The sequence below is a fragment of the Gracilinanus agilis genome, chromosome 3, assembly GCF_016433145.1.
Source record: "Gracilinanus agilis isolate LMUSP501 chromosome 3, AgileGrace, whole genome shotgun sequence".
Lineage (NCBI taxonomy): Eukaryota > Metazoa > Chordata > Mammalia > Didelphimorphia > Didelphidae > Gracilinanus > Gracilinanus agilis.
The window spans coordinates 512,201,343-512,221,406 of record NC_058132.1 but is presented as its reverse complement, the minus strand read 5'-3'; the positions used below and the strand labels follow the sequence as shown (position 1 = coordinate 512,221,406).

General features: G+C 33.2%; 1 protein-coding gene across 1 annotated transcript in view; it reads left to right on the top strand.

Annotated features, from left to right (window-relative positions):
- MYO16 (myosin XVI) overlaps window positions 1–20,064 on the top strand; it is a 719,254-nt gene that overhangs the window by 51,875 nt on the left and 647,315 nt on the right. The window contains exon 2 of the mRNA XM_044669338.1: window positions 19,073–19,143. Coding sequence (XP_044525273.1) covers window positions 19,073–19,143 — 71 coding nt within the window. The remainder of the gene's footprint in view (window positions 1–19,072; window positions 19,144–20,064) is intronic.

The following is a 20,064-nucleotide window of genomic DNA, read 5'->3' as shown; positions in this document are numbered from 1 at the left end:
AGGACTGCAGGAGAGGAAACATATAAGATAAACAATTGCTTGAATGCATGGGCTGAGGCGGACATGAATGGGAAATCGACCCTGAACAGGGACACATGTTACAACTAGTGGAAATGTGCGTTGGCCATGGGTGGGAGGAGAGCGGGGGGTTGAAGGGGAAAGTAGGGGCATAAAGTATGTAAACAGGTTAAAAACGAATATTAATAAATGTCTAATAATAAAAAAAAGAAATGATGCAGAGTGAAAGGAGCCAAACCAGGTGAACATTGTACACAGAGACTGATACACTGTGGTAAAATCAAACGTAATGGACTTTTCTATTAGCAGCAATACAATGACCCAGGACAATCCAGAGGACCTTATGAGAAAGAATGCCATCCACATCCAAAGAAAGAACTGTGGGAGCAGAAATGCAGAAGAAAAACATTTGATTGATCATGTTTGATGGAGATATGATTAGGATTTTAATTTTAAATGATCACTATTGCAAATATGAATAATATGGAAATAGATTTTCAACAATGATGCATGGCAGTGGAACACCTTGTCAGTTCTGGGAGGGGGAATGGAAGAAGGGAGGGAAAGAACATGAATCATGTAACCATGTAAAAATTTCTAAATAAATAAATAATTTTTTAAAAAAAGAATTTATTTAAAGGGCAAAAGTTAGAGCTGGAAAATAAGGTGGGCTAATCATATATTGAGAACAAGAGATGGCAAAATTTTTTGAGAATGAATGAGAGCAAAATAGCTGAATTGTCATTCTATATTAAATACTATACTGAAATATCTAGAGTAAAGCCTCAAAAACTATGAGTAGATTCTCTATTGAGAATTTATAGAAGATATATACAAGAATTACATGAGTTAATGAGACATGGGTGGGTTAATTGTGATCTTTAGTGGTGAAGAGATTGTTGTTCCTGAGTAAAGCAAAGATTCATCGTGTATTTTACCAAATTAGGGTCATAATATAAGCTATGTTATAGTGGAAAACAAACAAAAATTCTCAGTAAGGAAATATTTAGAAATAAATAGGCCAACCATTGTTCACAGGTCTTAAATTGTTCTCATTAAGTCTTCAGAGTGTCGGTCCTATAGGAAATTGCTGCTACTATAATTGCTTAAGCCCAACCAGGTGAAATTATGTTTTTACCTATATTTCTGTCAGAGTTTATTGCAGTCGATGCAAAATTGCTGCATAATGTCTTTTTCTCTCTTCTAACAATAATATATCAGTGGAAGGGAGAAGGACATCAGGCAAGTTAATGCATTATCTATCCAATGATAAACAGTGCATCCTGAATCAATGGTCCACCATTAACATCACAAGGGATGTACAAGATGCTTTGGATTATTTTTATTCATTCATTCATTGGTTCATATTGCAAATTTGGAAGTATATTTTAGGTATCTATTACACAGACTTTTATCATAAATTGCATTTTTATGTGAAAGATAAAGACTCCTCCCATACTAAGGCACTTCTTAGGAACAACTAAACAGGACTATGATGATAACTTGGAAGTAGCCATGCAAATATAGTGTTTGTCTTGATTATAGCTAGCAGCCCAATATGGAATTTAAGCAAGAATAAGTTGAACCTACAGATAATAAACTTGGGGAGTGGTAATTTTTTGATTGGAAAAACTTTATATTTAGGAATAAAGTATGATAGAGATGCAAAAATGAGTTTATCTTGATTAATCATGTAATATGTGATGGGAAAGTTCATAAATCCATAATAGAATGAATTTATCTTTAGATTGAGGTTTTTTATATATACTCAATCTAAATTTGTCACTAACATTTTTGAAAACTAATTTCTCCATCAGGAGATCAGCAATATTTCTGACCTCTGAGATTTTTAAAATGTAACTAACAATCTAGTGTTCCCATGGGTGAGATAAAGATTGTAAAATAGTAGTAAGTTTGTGGCCATTGTTTTGTTAATTCGTCTATTTTGATTTTTTAGGTCTTTTTCTCTTCCTGATAGAAACTTAACTTATTTCAATCCATCAGCTATGTAATTCTGAGGTTCTATCTTTGGGCTCTCTCACTCATGTCACTTCAGACTTTGTACTGTTCTTCATCTCTATATTTCATTGCCCTATTTCATCTTGTCTTTTAATTCCATGAAGATGACATAGTTCTGTTTTCATCCAACTTACTTTCTGATCCCTGTATCTCCTCACAAGCTGCCAGCTGTAATAAAAACTATTACTTCTAATATATTAAAGATGCTCTCCTGTCAGATTTCACTAACTTTATTATGTTTACCCCTTAGATTAAGACCTGAGATTTGAGTCACATTTATCTAAATATAAGTTATTAGCCAATTGACCAGGCAATTTTCAGATAAAAAATACAAATCTATCAATATTAATATAAAAACGTTCTAATTTGCTATTGATTAAAATGAAAACAACTCTGAGGTACCACCTCACAGCTATCATATTAGCTAATGTGGCTCTAAAGGAAGGTGATAAATGTTGTAGGAGATGTAGCAAAATTGGAGCACTAATGCATTATTGGTGGAGTTGTGAACCCCATTAATTTTTTACATACATTTTATTGCCTGTCTGTCTAACTTTCTAATTCTCTCTTTCTCCTTATATATCATCAACTGGTACTGGTAATCATATCAATTCAGGGCACAAAGCACATACCGCCATTATTAGGAAGCATTAGATTTACTGAGATAAGTTGAGTCTGTATGTAGACATTCCCTGTATCTGATAACTACATCTTTGTCTTTCTTTTTTATTTATCTTTTTTTAATAATTTTCATTTTTTAGAAAAGTTATCATGGTTACATGATTCATGTTCTTGCTTTCCCCTTCACCCCCTGACCTCTTTCCCCCCCAAAGCCAATGCGCATTTCCACTGGCTTTAATATGTTTTAATCAAGACTTATTTCCAAATTATTGATAGTTGCATTGGTGTGGTAGTTTCGAGTTTACATCCCCAATCATGTCTGCCTCAACCCATGTGTTCAAGCCATTGTATTTCTTCTGTGTTTCCACTCCTATAGTTCTTCCTCTGAATGTGGGTATCGTTCTTTTCCATAAGTCCCTCAGAATTGTCCTTGGTCATTGCATTGCTGCTAGTACAGAAGTCCATTACATTCTATTTTACTACAGTGTATTGGTCTCTGTGTACAGTGTTCTTCTGGCTCTGCTCCTTTCACTCTGCATCAATTATTTCTGGAGGTCTTTCCAGTTTACATGGAATTCCTCCAGTTTATTATTCCTTTGAGCACAATAGTATTTCATCACCAGCACATACCACAATTTGTTCAGCCATTCCCCAATAGAAGGGCATACCCTTGTTTTCCAGTGTTTTGCCTCCACAAAAAGCGTGGCTATAAATATTTTCGTACAAGTCTATTTATCTATGATCTCTTTGGGGTACAAACCCAACAATGGTATGGCTGGATCAAAGGGCAGGCAATCTTTTATAGCCCTTTGAGCGTAGTTCCAAATTGCCATCCAGAATGGTTGGATCAGTTCACAACTCCTCCAGCAATGCATTAATGTCCCAATTTGGTCATTTTTATTTATCTTAAAGGTAGAATGAATTATAATAAATAATATCATGTAAAATGCCTTAAAATTTTTAAGTCCTTTATGGATGTTTTCCCATTTTATAATCATTCTTGAAGATAAAGAAACTGAAACTGATGGAGGTTTAACCACCTGCCCAGAGTCAAAAAGATGCTAAACGTTTGAGGAAGCATTTGAACTCAATACAGCAATTTGAGAGAAAAATCTTCATTTCTAGGTTTCATCATACCTCTCAAGTTTCAAACTGAGTCATTCATTGTAGATATAACCAAGGACATTATTACTTGCAAGAGTTTATAACTATAAAGAAGAGAATAAGTTTAGAATTATGTCAGAAACATTTAAGGCAGAGGCATTGTAATAGAAAGATTATATTTTCATAGAAGACCTGAGTTCTCACTCTGACTTGAAACTCTGACGCTTACCAGTTTTATAAGATTTCACATTTATTGAACCTCAATTTCTTCATTTGCTAAAGAGAGATAAAAATATCTATATTTATAGAAAGGGATATCTACTGAGGTGATTTGATAGAAACAATTGGTCTAAAACTTATCCCTTAACCTCCACTCAAAAAGTCTTTGACATCTTTACTAATACATAAAGAGTAAAAGTGAATTTTACCTTAGGGAATATATACGGCAAAGGGGTAATTCAAAACACCTGGTTTTTGGAAGTCCATTTCTGATATTTATAGTATATATAAGTTTACCTTAAACATAGTTCTTTGAAAGGGTTTATAGAGTCTTGATTATATCAATTCTGTTCCCAGTTTCCAATGCCAAAATTTCCATTAACTATTTCTGTCCTGGGTAAACTGCTAGATCACTAGATTACTGGTGAAAGAATCTAACTCCTCTGATCAAGAAAGTAGGAAGGAAACCTATACTAAGGCCAAGCCATTTTACTTCCACCTCCAGAGGATTCCTTCTTATAGGTTTGATTGGAAAATACCTTTTACTCAACATTTGCTCCACATCTTTTGGATCAATATTTAAAAGATGACTCTCAGAGTATGTGCAGATTTCCACAGCCAATCTTCAGACATCTACACTCTTCCCATATATGTAATACCACTGAAATTTATACAATGATTTTCAAGATTTGTCACCCTTAGTCTGAAGTCTTTGTTTTAATGATTTATTGATTGAGATATACATACACATTTATATTAATCTATTGTGTTTTCTCAGTTACTTTAAGTAGGGTGAGGTAACTGCTGAACTAACTCAGTGATGAACAGATATGAATCCAGATATCATTTTTCTGTGTAGGTGTTACATCTTTTATAAGCTTCTTCTCATCTCCCTAAAATTTTTTTCCCTTTAGATTTTCTAGAATTCTTTAGATATCTCCTCTCTCTCAATTACATTGAATATTTAATGATGATTAGTTGTCTCTAGTTCATCTTCTGTCCAAGCATAATTTGAGTTTCTTCAGGGCAAGGACTGTGTCTTCTCCACCCCCACCTCCAACCCCTTCCCCATTTGTTTTCTCTTTAATTTAGTCTGGATCATTTTATGTAGTAAGCTTCTAATTAAAAAAAATTAGAGTTGATTTTTTTTCACAAATGGAAGGCCATTTTCCATTATTTGAATTTAAGTAGAAATTTGACTCAGATATCAGGTGGCAAACAAAATGTTTTTATCTGATGAAAACTGCATGAAGCTATAGACCTGAGCCACTTAAACCCCCAAAAAGCATACCTTGAAGACTCAAATGTAAATGTGACTAAAATGGTATTTTGTTCATCTTGCCAATATTTTATTGTATTTCTTAGGCAACTAGAAGTTCAGGGTGTGTAAATAGTGAATTGTTAAAACCTCTGTACCTTAAATGTATACATTGCTCAAATAAGTAAGTATATTTTAGTTTTGGAAGGAATTTATTGAATCAAAAAAATAGAGATATGAGTAATAGGATCATGCTTTTGAGCTACAAAAGTTATTAATTCTTACTATGAAATTAAAGAATTGCTTTTTCAGAAATGCAGACACGTGTTCTATCCTAGTGTCTCTAGCTAATAAATACAATAACTATAATATAAAGACAAAAATAGTATTGCTTAGTTAATTTTTTTAATTGACTGAAAATTCCAGAGATAAAATGAAATGTAGGTATATAAATTACTCTTTAGAGAATTGATTTACAGTTGCAAAATACATTTATTGGAATAACATGTTATATTTTTTTTAGTAAAAAGTAAAAGATCTGTTATAAAGTATTGATCAGAAACATAAGATGAATATAAATGTAATATTACAAAGAAAAAGCTGTGATCCAGTATTTAATTGTGTGAAGCCAATGGAGATATTAATCTATTGATTAGTGTGCCTTATATTATGATTTTTCTCAGTTTTCCATATATCTTGATGTTAATTCAATTTCATTTAATAAGTAGCTATTAAATGGATACTATGTGCATATACTAGTGGATATAAAGACAAAAAACAGAATATTCATTGTTCTGAAGGAGCATACCGTCTAACTATTGCAAACAACATGCACATGGGTGGATAAATACAAAATATTTACAAATTAAAAATAAAAACAACTACGTAGTTTTTATGTGGAATGAGATTAAAAACTGGGAGGGAAGTATAAGATAAAATATCCCAAAGGAGTGGCATTCGGGCTAAATATGGAAAGGAACTAGGGATTTCAAGATGTGAGGATGAGAAGGAAGTACATTCTAGGCATGAGGAAGGGAAAATGCAAATGCATGGAAATGGGAGATGGAATGTTGTATATCTGGAACAATGTCATTGAGCTTAATGGAATAAAGAACTATGCCAAAACATCGATTTTTTAAAAAAAATATTTTATTTTTTAGAAACATTTTCCATGGTTACATGATTCATGTTCTTACTTTTCCTTTCACCCCCCCCCTTTACCCCCTCATATCTAACATGCATTTCCACTGGTTTTAACATGTGTCATCAATCAAGACTTATTTCCATATTATTGATAGTTGCATTGGTGTGGTCGTTTCCAGTCTGCATCCCCAATCATGTCCACATCAACCATGTGTTCAAGCAGTTGAAAAACATTGATTTTTTAGTCTGTGAAGAACTTTAAATGTTCAACAAGGGAGTTTGAATTCTATATTAGTAGCCATTACAAGCCTAATATTCTTGAGCTGATTTAGTCAGAGCTATGTTTTAGGAATGTGAATTTGGCAGCTGTATGGAGGACAAGCTAGAGATATAGAAACTTGATGCCCCTCAGAAGCTGTGTATTAATTTTATTGAGAGATAATAAGGGCTTTAATGAGAGTAGTGGTCATGAAAGTGGAGAGAAGAGGGTGAATCAGAAGAAATTTTCCCAGTCTAGGTTGAATAAGGCATAGCAATGAATTAGACATAGATGTTTAAGAAGACCTGAGTATCTAGAAGTAGTGCCCCTTGGAGAAATAGGGAATATAGGAAGAAAAGTGGGAATTAGTAGAATGATGATGAATTTGCCTCTGGATATGTTTAGTGTGAGATACTTATGCAGTATCCAAGTAGATATGTTGAGCATATATTTAGTAATATGTGATACAGGATTGCAGCTCAAGAAGGTTTTCAGCTTTATATATCTAAATGTGTAGAAATGAAAAACATCTTTATAGAAATTTTATAAACCATGAAGTTTCATTTATTCAGTGAAAGTAGGATTTATTTAGGGAATTTGAGGAAAATAGAACAATTTGAAAGAAATGCTATATTGAATGAAACAGAAAGTCACTCAGGAAACAAGAAAACAAATTTCTATATAGCACTGAAGGCCCAGTTATTTTTTATATCCCAATAACTCATATTGGTCCCCAAGTCAGTATAATATTTTAATTTATTCCAGGGACTTTGAAAGAGTAGGGAAAGAGAAGCTGAATGGTGGAAGTAATCCAAAGCTAGATTTTGTAAAGGACTGAGTGGAGCAGTGGTAGAACAAGAAAATTCAAGGAGCAAGGTCAGCATAAAGTTGACCTGGTCAATCTAAGGTTCAAGATATTGAAGAGAGGAAGTGATGCCATGTGATGTACTTAGAAAGCAGGGAGAGATGGAGTGGCATAGCATAACTGGAAGTTATGAAAAGGATAAATATGTTTGAAAGGAATTTAGGTACTCAGAGGAATGGAAGGATAGGATGTAGTTAGTGTCAGATAGAAGGATTTCAGAGTGCTGGAATAATGGAGGTGGAAATTAGGTTATGATTGGGTTTTTTTTTTATGCTCAAAACTGAAATAACTTGTGATCTCCTGAGAATAATTGAAGGGTTTGCTATTCGTCAGCACACTTAACTTGGCTGTCAAAATGGAGGATTTATTTTAAAGGCAGTTGATGAAGATGCAAGGTGAAAATGAGCCCATTAAAAAGAAATGGGAAACATATGGAACTTATAAGTGATGTTGATCATTCCAGATGAAATGGTATTCTTCCATTTAAGAAATTAAAGCTAATTTCTAGATTGATGTTTTTCTCCCGGATAGGTTGGGTGTGGTATATGATCAGCCAATGTTACCTAGCCTCTCTGTACTAACTGCTAATACCTCCGGCAGTATATATTTGAAATTGATAATTTCCAGGGGGAGATTCATTTCTCTCTCTGCATTACAGTGCCACAAGGTGAATATTTCTCTACATGAAGATCTCTAGAGACAACAGTTATAAATGCTTAATGGAGTATATGTCTATATACAAAGAAAAATGGTCTTTATTAATGAGAGGAAAAGGAAGTTACTGGTTGAAATAGGAACCTGGGGAAGTAACAGGGTAAAATAATTACTTAAAGGTTTAGTGTTGATTTGACAGAGAATTAAAGACCACTGGAACTGTCCCAACAGAGCTAATAGGGTAGAAGTTCTCTGAACTTCTTAGGACACTTTTTTATATGATCTAAAATGGCAGCTATTTGGTTTTTTTAAATCATATTTTAAAAGTTTATTACAAGAAATGTATTTTATCATATTGGAAAGGAAGGTTAAATTATTATAAAAATATATAACAATATTCATTATGTGTATATAATAGCCGTATCTTTCACATCTGCAATGAGTATTGTGACAATTAAATAGGGAATATCCAGAAATACCTTGAAAACTATATTTATACTCATGTAATTTGTGATTATTACCACCTCAAGTATTAGAAATAAAACAATTTATTAAATCACAAAATTATTAAGCACCATTTTATTAGGCAATGATGCAAAGACAAAAATGAAGCAAATTATCAAGGAGCTTTCAAACTAAAAAGTTTTCAGAATCACTTTGAACTTTTACCTATTTCATAGCAAACAATCTGGATAGGTTACTTCCCCAGACTAGTATACTAAAAAAAAGGAAATCTCTAGTTGAAAACTTGATATTTAAAAATACTAATAGCTAAAGGTGAGTTTACAAATGGGAAAGTTCTTAAGAACTTTAAGAACTTAAGAAGCAAAATTAAAAAAAGTTCTTGAACTAGTTATTATTCCAAAAGCAGTACTATAGACTTTTTCCCCCTGTCTTAAAATGTAGTTGACAATAAAGAAAATTTGTGACACTCTAAAAATTCACTTTTTATCTTGGCTCTAGAACTAATCTATATGAATTTTCATTTCCCCTACGGTCAGGTAATTGGGGCATTTAAGTAGTCTCCCATTGTTAGCATTGCTGGGTCTTAGTTGTCTTTAAAATGAGGGAGACTATCTCTAAGCTACCACCCAAATCAAAATTCTATGATTATTCAGAGGATGGAAGCCCTGAACCTGAAGTCAAAACTGAGAAATATTTGAATTTTTTCTTTACCATTATTATTCTCCTTTTTGTGTACTTTCCTTTTATTCTTCACACACACACACACACACACACACACACACACACACACACACACACACACGTCCCTTGCTGCCCAAGGTTTTTTCCCTGTTCTAGTAGGAGGGGGATTGTTTGTTTCTCAATAGATATTTAACTTTTGTCCAATATCTATGATATATCTGAACATCAATTTACTTGAAACAAGAAGATTCTTCCTCAGCATTTATATCAGTAAGTACCTCACTACCCTCATCCTGCTAGACATTCCATTTTTTTGTTTCATTAACTGTTGGAAAATTCTTTAAATGAAACTCATATCTTTCCACCAGTAACTTATAATCTCTGGCCCTAATTCTTCTATTCCAAAATATACAGAGTATGTCTCATCCAGAGTAGTATCTCATTAAATATCTGAAGACTATTATAAATATTTGTAGCTGATTATTTTGATATTAGTAGTGAAAGAGATCCTGCTAACTAATAGAGAATTAGAGGATGGGACCATACTCATGGTGCTGAATGTTAGAATAAAAACAAAGAAAAGAACATACCATTAAAAATAAATGCCAAAATTAAAGAAAATATTGAAAGAAAATTTTTTCGTTATTTTTATCCAAAGATCTAATCACACATTCTGACCCTGGACCATTGTACCTATGACCTGTTTTTAATCTTCACATCAAACTTCCTTTTGATCTTGACTTATCATTATACTTTTACCAATCTGTTCAGTCCACTTATTCCCTAGCTACTGTCTATGACCTCTGTTCCTGTGCTGCTTCTGACTCTTCAATGAGCAGAAATACCCAGTTGAAGTCTTTTTTTAAATCCCACTGAGGAAAATCTGATATGTGACATGATATATTCTCAACCTCACCTACCTGTTTAGCCCTTTTTGAAGACAAGACAGTAAGAATCCTAGAGTCTTAGCCACACCTATATTTATTTTGCAATTAAAATCAGCTGTGATTTTTTAATAATATGGAAAAAGAAGTAACTTGAAGTCAAAGATTGTTTGCAATGTGATAAAAGGTTAGTTTAGTACAAATGCCCTAATGTGCTAATTTAATTCACTTAGAAAATTTGCTTTCTGTGGAATAAAAGAATTAGATGAATGCTAATTTGTGAGGGAAAAAAATTGACTCTTTTTATAAATGAAAAACTATTTACAACTCTAATTTTTATATTGATTTTGTATTTCATTTTAAATATCATTACAATGTATTATCTTTATTAACCTTTATATTTATTACTAATTTTTAAAAATTCTATTTTAATTATTTTTAAATTATGAGATATGACAGATAATATGCTTATTTATGAATAATGGTATATTTTTCACTTCTTTATCAGGATTTTGTGAGCTGAGTTCATTATTTCTATTCCTAAGGAACAAGGAGGAAACTCAATTGATCAATCCTTTCTAAAACATTTAATTAATGATTCCCCCAACAGTGTGCCTCCTCCAAACAATTAACCATTAAACTCACTTTTTTAGCAAAAAGTGTTTGCTCAAAAGGCCTAATAAGTTCAGTAGTTAGAAATTATTTCCCCTTTTAAAATGGGCATTATTTCCCTCAAATGAAGCAATGATATAAGATGTAAAAAGACCTGATTCAAATTTAAAGTACATTAGTAATGAGATTCATTTGCAGAAAATACTTGTGAACAAGGAAATTCACAATGTCAGAACTGTAGAACATATCCATTCTTTCTCTATGAGTCCTCATGAAGTTCTCTATGAGTTACATTTCTGGTCCAATGAAATAGCTCATCAGAAGGTACATGTTTCCAGTGGACCAGAAGATCAACTGGGCTTTCTTCACCTGGTGTAATGTATCTGAGCTAATAATCAGCACTGATGCTCAGTTTTCCACCCAGGAATGACTGCAGAACAAGACCTAATAGCCCTCTGTGCCACTAAGCAGATGCTGCAAGGGCTAGTCTAATAGTAGAAAATGGTTTCTGGATAGGACTGGGAAGTCCATCAAGCAGCAGCACCAGTGCCTTCTGGATGGAACCATGCAGAGTGCTCTGGCTTTGGCAGTAGATGCTAGACAGGACCAGGCAGAACATTCTATCACTGGTCAGCAGTTATACTAGTTTGGACAAGTTGCTCAGCTACTGGATTCCTCAGGATGTATTGGCTTTGCTAGAGGGTTTTTCTGCTCATGTCTTGGCCATGCTCTTCATTGAATAGCAGTGGTTCAGCATTTTTCCTCTTTCAGCCAATGACTAGGCTCAGGAGTTCCATTCTAATCTTTAGATAGAATACTACTGTGCTCTTTCATCTAGGTAAATGACCTTAGATTAAGATCAATTGTCAGGTTGTTTTATTTTCTTTGAATCCCCACTGCCTTAGCTCAGAATCTCACCTATGATGTTTTGTCACCTTTCTTGGTAAAAGAAAGGTTTGCCTCTATTTTCAACAAATGTTTCTTTCTAGTGACAGTTTTGGCTCGATCATTTTCACCTCCTTTTTTGCTCTGTAAATCATATGTACCTACAGTAAAGAAGAAGAGAAAAGGGACAAGAGAACTAGGACAAGAGAAGAATGGACAAATTGGGAGAAGTGCTGGCCAGAAACCAAACATTTTTGAGGATAGACTGTGTGAAAGGAGAGAAAGAATAGGATAAACAAGGGAAAAATAGGATTGAGTGTTAAATGCAATATCATAAGGACAAAAAATTGCAAGTTTCTCTAATAAAGATCTCATTTCTACATAAATGAGTCAAATGTATCAGAATACTAACTATTCCCCAATTGATACAGAAATAAAGGTTATGAAAAGGTAGTTTTTATATGAATTAATTAAAAGCAACTATGTAACAATGTTTTAAATCACTGTTAATTAGAAATGCAAACGAAAACAACTTTGACGTGCCAACTTATACCTATTTGATTGGCTATTATGACAGAAAAGGAAAATGAAAAAAATTGGAGGAGATGTTGGAAAATTGAGACACTAAGTAAATGTTCGGAAGTGAATTTTAACCAATCTAGAGAGCAATTTGGAATTATTCCCAAAAGACTGTAAAACCATGCATACTTTGACTTAGCATTATCATTACTAGGTCTGTATCCCAAACAGAGTCTTTAAAAAAGGAAGAGGACATATATGTACAGAACATTTATAGTAGCTCTCTTTGTTGTGGCAAAGAATTGGAAAATTAGCTGATGTCCATCATTTGGGGAATGGCTGCATGTATTGTGGTATTTAATTGAAAAGAAATATATATTGTAATATAAGAAATGATGAATAAGATGATTCCAGAAAAATCAGGAAAGATTTATATGAACTGATACAGAATGAAGTGAGTAGTCTTATGGGGAAAACCAGGGGAAGTTAACTTAATATTTATATGTGGGTTCAGAAGGGTGAGTAGGAGACAGGAATGGACAATAGGTGGGACCAAACAAGTTAGGAAAACTGAATTTAGGAATCAGGAAATCATTGTACACGGTAACAGCAATAACAAATGATAAATAACTGTGAATGGCAGCTATTCTCAAAAGGACAATAATCTAAGACTCATGATGAACAATTCCTATCTACTTCTAGAGAAAGAAGTGATGGAGTTTGAATCCATACCAAAGAATACTAGATTTCACCCTCTTTCTTCATTTTTCACTTTGTTTTCTTCCAAAAAAGGACTAATATGAAAAAAAATGTTTTACATGATTGCACATCTAAAACCTGTATCAGATTGTTTACCATCTTAATGAAGGGGAAGAGAAAGGAAAGAGGGAGTGAACTGGGGACTCAAAATAAGAAAAAATAACTTGTTAAAAATTGCTTTTCCATGTAGTTGGGGAATAAAGAAATGTATTTTTAAAACAAATTCAGATGAATGAATGGCTAAGGATAAAAGAAGTAAAAGGTTATTCATGGCCTAGAAGTAGGTTCTTTACTTTATGGGGCCTCTTCATCTACAATGAATATATTCAGGTTTCCCACCCTTTTTAGATTTTGCTCCTGAAGCCTTTCCTGTTTACATTTCAATGTTTCTCTCTTTTTGTCTTTGTGGATAGCTTTAGCTAAAGTCTCTACTCTATATGCTTCAATTGCATAATATGATAATGATGTTCTAAATAATAATGATAATGATTGATTTTTATAAGTTTTGCAAAGCATTTTCCATTCATTATCTCATTTGATCACTAAGTTCATATTTCTACTTCATCTATGATTTTTAGTACCCTAATGAACTGGATTTATTCAAAGGAATTCATCAGTAATCTGAGTTTTCTGCCTCAGTGTTTCTCTCTGTAAAATTGATTTCAAGGAGTTAACTAATGCTTTTTTTCTTCAAACTTTAATTAACTAGGTATTAAAGCACTTTTAAAGTCAGGTAAAATAATTGGGCATGGTGCTTAATAGAAGGAAAAGAAAAATGGGACATGCATTTTTATTGAGCACAGTACAAATTTACTATTTTTATATCACAGCCTGAATAAGGATGCTGCCACTGAATTTATGATGCAATAAAATAGTCATTTATGATCTACCATGTGATATTCAAGGCACTGAAGATTTACTATGAATTTAGGCATTGATAGTGCAGAACCTTCAGAATCTGAATATAATTGGGACTTTCCCCCACTCTAGTAGGGTTTTGAAATCTCAGAGAACTAAGATATTTTACTAAAATTTAAAGTATGCTATAATTATATTTCTTTATATTGTGCCATATAACAAACATCCAAACTGATGTTTCATGAAAATAAAAAATAATTTTGAAAAATAAAATGTTTTAGTGTTTGATCACATAATTTTGTTTATAAAAAGAGATCCCAGATCAATAGAAAACTAGGCTGTTTTTTGTAAGTTAAATGGGGAGTGGTGGGATTTGCTGCCAAACTTTATCAGTTTTGGAGGCAATTATTTTTTATTGGCTTGTTTTTTACTTGTAATTTTGTAACTGTAGAAAAACAGATGAATTCCTAGAGTCAGGGTATGAAGATTTGGATTCATAGCATCATTCGATTTAAAGCTTAGAAAAAATCTTAAAGAAATTTTTTTCAGAGAATTCATTTTTCAGGGAAAAAAAAGGAAAATCAGTGGGATTAGGTGACCTCAGCACCTCAGTATAAATAGTTAGTAAGTTTCACATTCAATCTTTTTTCAGTTATGTCTGACTCTTTGTAACCTCATTTGGGGTTTTCTTGGCAAAGATACATTTCCTTTTCCTGATGACTTTAAAGATAAGGCAAAAAAGGATTAAGTGACTTGTCAAGGGTCACAGAGCTAATAAGTGTTTTGAGTATAGATTTAAAATCAGAAAGATGAGTCTTTCTGACTCCTGGCCCAGCACTCTATTCACTGATCCACCTAGCTGTTCCAGGCTATTAAATTAAACTGCTATAAGTCAAACCAAGTTGTCTTTTTTACTCTAGACTCAACCTTCCTGTTACTATGCCAGCTCAGCTCCACTTCCCATGTCTTGGGATCATTGATTTAAAACTAGTAGGGATTTTAGAGACAAAGTGGTCTCAGCCCCTTATTTTTCAAACCAGGAACAGGATACACAGAGAATTAATTGACTTGCCTAGGGATCATACATCTATCCAGTGCCTGGGGCAGTTTTCCCATCCTGCTATCCCTGTCTCTAAGTTTTGCACTCTGTCTATTATATAATTTTGGCCATCAAATGTCCATTTAATATATATTTCAAAATGCATTCATCAAGCACTTTGCATGAGGCCAATATTGAATGTCAATGGATATAACTAGATAACACACAAGAGAAAATAGAATTGAACTTTATTTCTTCTATCAAAGAACTTGTAATCATATTGGAGAGAATGGTTCACTGTTAGGTCTACTATTGAGTTATTCCATGAGAATAGCTGTCTTTGGAGTTCAGACTTGAGTTCTATTGTGATATTTTCTATGTCAAATAGTGACCAAGTCATTTATTCTCTCTGAACTTCATCTCTCATCTATAAAACTTCTTATCTATAAAATGTGACTAATAACTTGAACTACCAAACACAGAATTGTTATTAAGAAAATGTATTAGCTCAACAAAGATAGGTGCTGTTGTTTGTGATTTTCACTTAGGGTTTGTAACAGATTTGTGATTTTATTGCTATAGGGAAATCCTAAGTAAAAGATTCCCTTTATCATTGAAGGACTGAAAATTCTCATATAGATTTAGAGAGTTCCCAAGAACACTAGGAAGGGATAAACCAACTTGCTCAGGGTCATGAAGCCAGTGTGTGTGTGTGTCAGAAACAGGACTTAAACAATGGTCTTCCTGCGTCTATATCGGCTCTATTTTTTGGCTTCCCACTTTATCATAAATCATCACATTCTAGAGTGGAGGGAATATATGAGTTTGATAGTATCATAAAAAGCAATGTGGTATATAGGATAAAGGACCTTCTTTGGAGTAAGGAAGAAGTGAGTTTAAATGCTACATCTGTCAAATTATTCCATCTGTTTGACCTGTCACCTAAACTTTAGTCATTGAGACAACCTGCAGAAATTATTGAACTGTTTTCTGGAATAAGTTACTGTTATTGTTGGAGTAAGAATGTGTGAGGCAAAACATCCTGTAATAAAAATTAGCTCTTTTAAGCCTAAGGGCAATATAATAATCCCTAAGCCACATGTTGTCCATTCCTCTACTACTTTAGGGAAAACATATTATTTTTTTAAAAATAAGAATACTACCATGATTTCTCTTAACTGATAATGCCCAATATTCAATTGAAAGTTTGGCTTTCTTCTTTAATTTACATTTATAACTTTCTCAATCCCTTTTTATCATTGAGTCAAAATAAATGTTACCAGAAATGTTTGAGTAAAGAGGATATTACAATTTCTGGTAGTAGGAAAGTAGGGAGGGAAAGTTAGGGGAAGAGTAGACTGTTTAATTGGAATTTCCTTCAGTTTTTAAGGAGTAGGATGGATATACCTGGTAGATTCAGGCAGAGTCTTCTGTTTTGAGATGCCTCTAGTGCTGATGGCCCTTCTTCATTGTTCTTCTCTGTCATATCTTAGTTCTTTAGCCCACTGTACCTGTGCTGCTAAGTTTTTCTAGCTCTCCAGGTCTTTGTCCCTTCTACTTTACTTCTATATCTAGATATCTCTTTACATTTCTAAACTAGTTTCTTTTTTAATACTATTTATTCAGGTGTGTCAAGTCCTTCAGAGAGCTCAGGAAATAACAACAACAACAACAAAAATGTGACTCCCTGAGACATTATCTCCTACACACAGAAAGAAGAATTCAATGCTAGCATAAAATTAACAATTAAGAAACAAGCTACTAAAAAATTAAAAACGAGAAAGCAAAAAAGCAATAATCCAATTATAGATAGCTACTTTATAAATAGAGATCGGGTTTCACATTCAGAAAAGAGTAAAATTAAAACATCGACTTTCAAAACTTAAAGAAAAATATAAAAAGGACTCAAGTCCATAAAGAATCTTAGTAGAATGTTTAAAAATGTTTAAAAACCAAATGAGAGGTTGAGGAAAAATTAGGAAAAAAAACAGTGTAAGAAAAAAAACAATAAAAAATTTTGGGTAAAGGGATCCTAAAACTCAATGAAGAAAATAACTTTTAAAATTAGGATCGGGCAAAGGTAAGCTAATAACTTCTTAAGACTTCCTGTCAAATTTTTTTTGAAATATCTTTAAAGATCTACCAGACCTTGTCCATACCTACTCAAGTAGTTGAGATTTGTTCCCACTTGAGAAAGACATCAAGGATTAAACTCTTTGCATTTAAATAAACATGAAATAATTTAAATGGCTTGTTTAACCTTTACAAAAGTTGTGAGAACTTCTTTCTTGAGAGACTGAGTGAGTTAATTGTCAGGAAGAGTCTGAAGAGATATTACCTGAGAGAACTGAGTTAGAACATTATCCTGTAGAGAAAGCATGCTATCAAGATGATAATCTGAGGGGAATTGTAAAAATTTTAATTGCCATCTTGAAAGAACTGTTTCCTAAACTGTTCAGGAACCAGTTATTCTAGTTAATGGTTAGAACTGGCTCTGAATGGGGCAGCTATTTGGCTCATTAGATAGAGACCCACTCCTAGAGACAGGAGGTCCTAGGTTCAGACATGGCCTTAGATACTTCCTAGCTGTGTGACTCTAGACAAGTCACTTAACCCCAGTTGTCTAGCTCTTACTGCTTTTCTGCATTGGAACCAATACTTAGAATTAATTTTAAGATGGTAGTTAAGGGTTTCCTAAAAAAAGAATTAACTTTAATCTTTCTCATCCTTTTTTCTCTTATTAAACTATTTTGCATACCTTTTGTTGTTTGTTATCAATAATCTTTGTAGTGAACTAAAACAAATTCCATACAAATATACAGACAGAACAGTTATATGCACAAAAGCACTTGAAAAATTTTGACAGTGGCATTAAGCATAAACAGTCTATTTTATTACCTCCTTTCCTGGCTAACATATTGATGAGATAAAATTTTAATGGACTTTTTAGATGAATACTATGTTCATATAATATCATAAAAATTATCCCAGTTTGGAAACTCATTATTCATCACATTATTGTTGCTATCATTCTTTTTGGCATTGTGCTTATAGGATTATTTAATAGCAATAATTTTGTAGTTATATCTGAAGAAAAAAATTAACGTCTGACACTGAGATTTTGTTAAATCTCTTTGTTAAATATTCTTCTATTAATTCCAAGGATTTTCACCTTTTCATATATAAATCAGTCTCATCTGACTCTAGAAATCCTTAAGATTAAGATTAAGAAATCCTTAAGAGCATCAGAACAATATTAGTTAAGTATTTTCATTTTCTTATGAATAATCAGGCTTTCTAGAGATTTATATTCTAATGATATGTAACATGAACATGATTAAATCATACACTCCATAAACTCTGCTTCTCTGAAGAATCTATTCTTTTTTCTTTATAGTTCTTCCTTCTCTGTTTGAGATTATTCAATGAAATTTCATTGAAAGGTTGAGTATATGTTGACAATTAAAATTACCCTGATATCATCCCCTTGGTGTTGACAACCATCCTCATTGTTATTAAGTTGTGTCCCTTATCCTGAGCTTACACTTTAATTTAGAAGGGACTGTAGAGATAGTAGCATAGCAAATGGAAGAAACATTGAAATTGGAGTCAGAGAACCCTCTTTCATATCCTCTCTCTTTCACATACCTCCTATGACCCTCCCTTCTCTCCTTTTATCTGAAACAAACAAACAAACAAACAACTATACTTCCCTTTAGCCCCATTACCAATAAGTGACTTTAGCAAAGAGTGTAGATTTTTAACTGAGAGTAAACTGAGAGACCATCTAGTATAAACTCTTACATTGACGTGAGAAGCCATCTATAAAATGCTATGTAAAATATTCTTGTTTATAGTCTTATATTTTCATGTACATCCATAGATATATGTACATGTCTTACATATCTATTCATTTACTTGTTGTCTTTCCACTAGAAAGGATGGCCCTTGAAAGAAAGAATTGTGTATTTTAGCCCCATTTTGTAATCCTAACACATAGCACAGTCCCTGCAAATAGTAATCACTTAATAAATGCTTGTTGACTCACTAAATAGATAAGGTGTGATTCATTCTACGTATTTTCAAATGCTCTACTTTTTTGTATATACTGTTTCTGTTTTATCTATTAATTACAATAATAAAACAAGTGAGCAAGAAAAAGAGAGATGGAATCAAGCAATGTATTAACTTCCTTCCTTTTATATTTCAGTACTTCGCCTACTGAAGGATGGTACTGACCCTCATACAACTCTTTCCTCAGGAGGATCTTTACTCCACCTGGTAAGAATTATGATAATTACTTGGAAATTCATAAAGATGATAAGGATCATATTAGCAATCTATCTTTATCTAACTATCTATCTATTTATCTATCGATGCAGAGAAAGACAGACATGCAGATAGACAGAGAGAGAGAGAGAGAGAGAGAGAGAGAGAGAGAGAGAGAGAGAGAGAGAGAGAAATCAATGTGCTTTTTTTTTAAATCAACACTCAGCCCTGGAATAGAGGTAAGCCAATTCGGCTTCAAGTACATGTGATGATTTCTGAACAGGAATAAAAGGCAGTCAGAGCATAATGTTGAGTGTTATTTTTAAAAATGATTAAAGCCGATGTTATAAGGGAAAATAGTATTTTAATTAACTCCATGCTGATAGAGATAAATCGACCACATGCCTGTAAAATATCAATTTGAAATGCCCTCCAGTACCTATCTCCTTCCATCTTGTCTCTTTCATATGCCAACGGCAAAAGAGCTCCTCTCAAGCCTGCCCTCCGAATTAAAGCTGCCCTATATGTTGGTTCCCATTGTCTGACGTTATCATGTCAGACCAGAAACCCATTGTGTCATGGGAAATGTAGTCTCAAAGTTCCCCACATGTGCACAGGAAGTTTGTAAGATACTTTTAAATGGCACCTCCCTGAATTCCAAACACACATGAGAAAATGAGCTTCCAGTGGGTTCAAGTCAAGCCTCAGACCCATCCTAGTTGACTTAATCTCTCCTTACTCCAGGCAACTTTCATACAAAGCCAAAATCACTAAATCTGAGAGTTTGAAGGGATTTTAGCAGCCCTCTAATCCAATTCATATACTAAATGAATCTCCACTTATGCCATACCTGACAAGTTGCCAATCTTGAAAAGAGAAGGAAACCACTACAGAGAGAGAGAGAGAGAGAGAGAGAGAGAGAGAGAGAGAGAG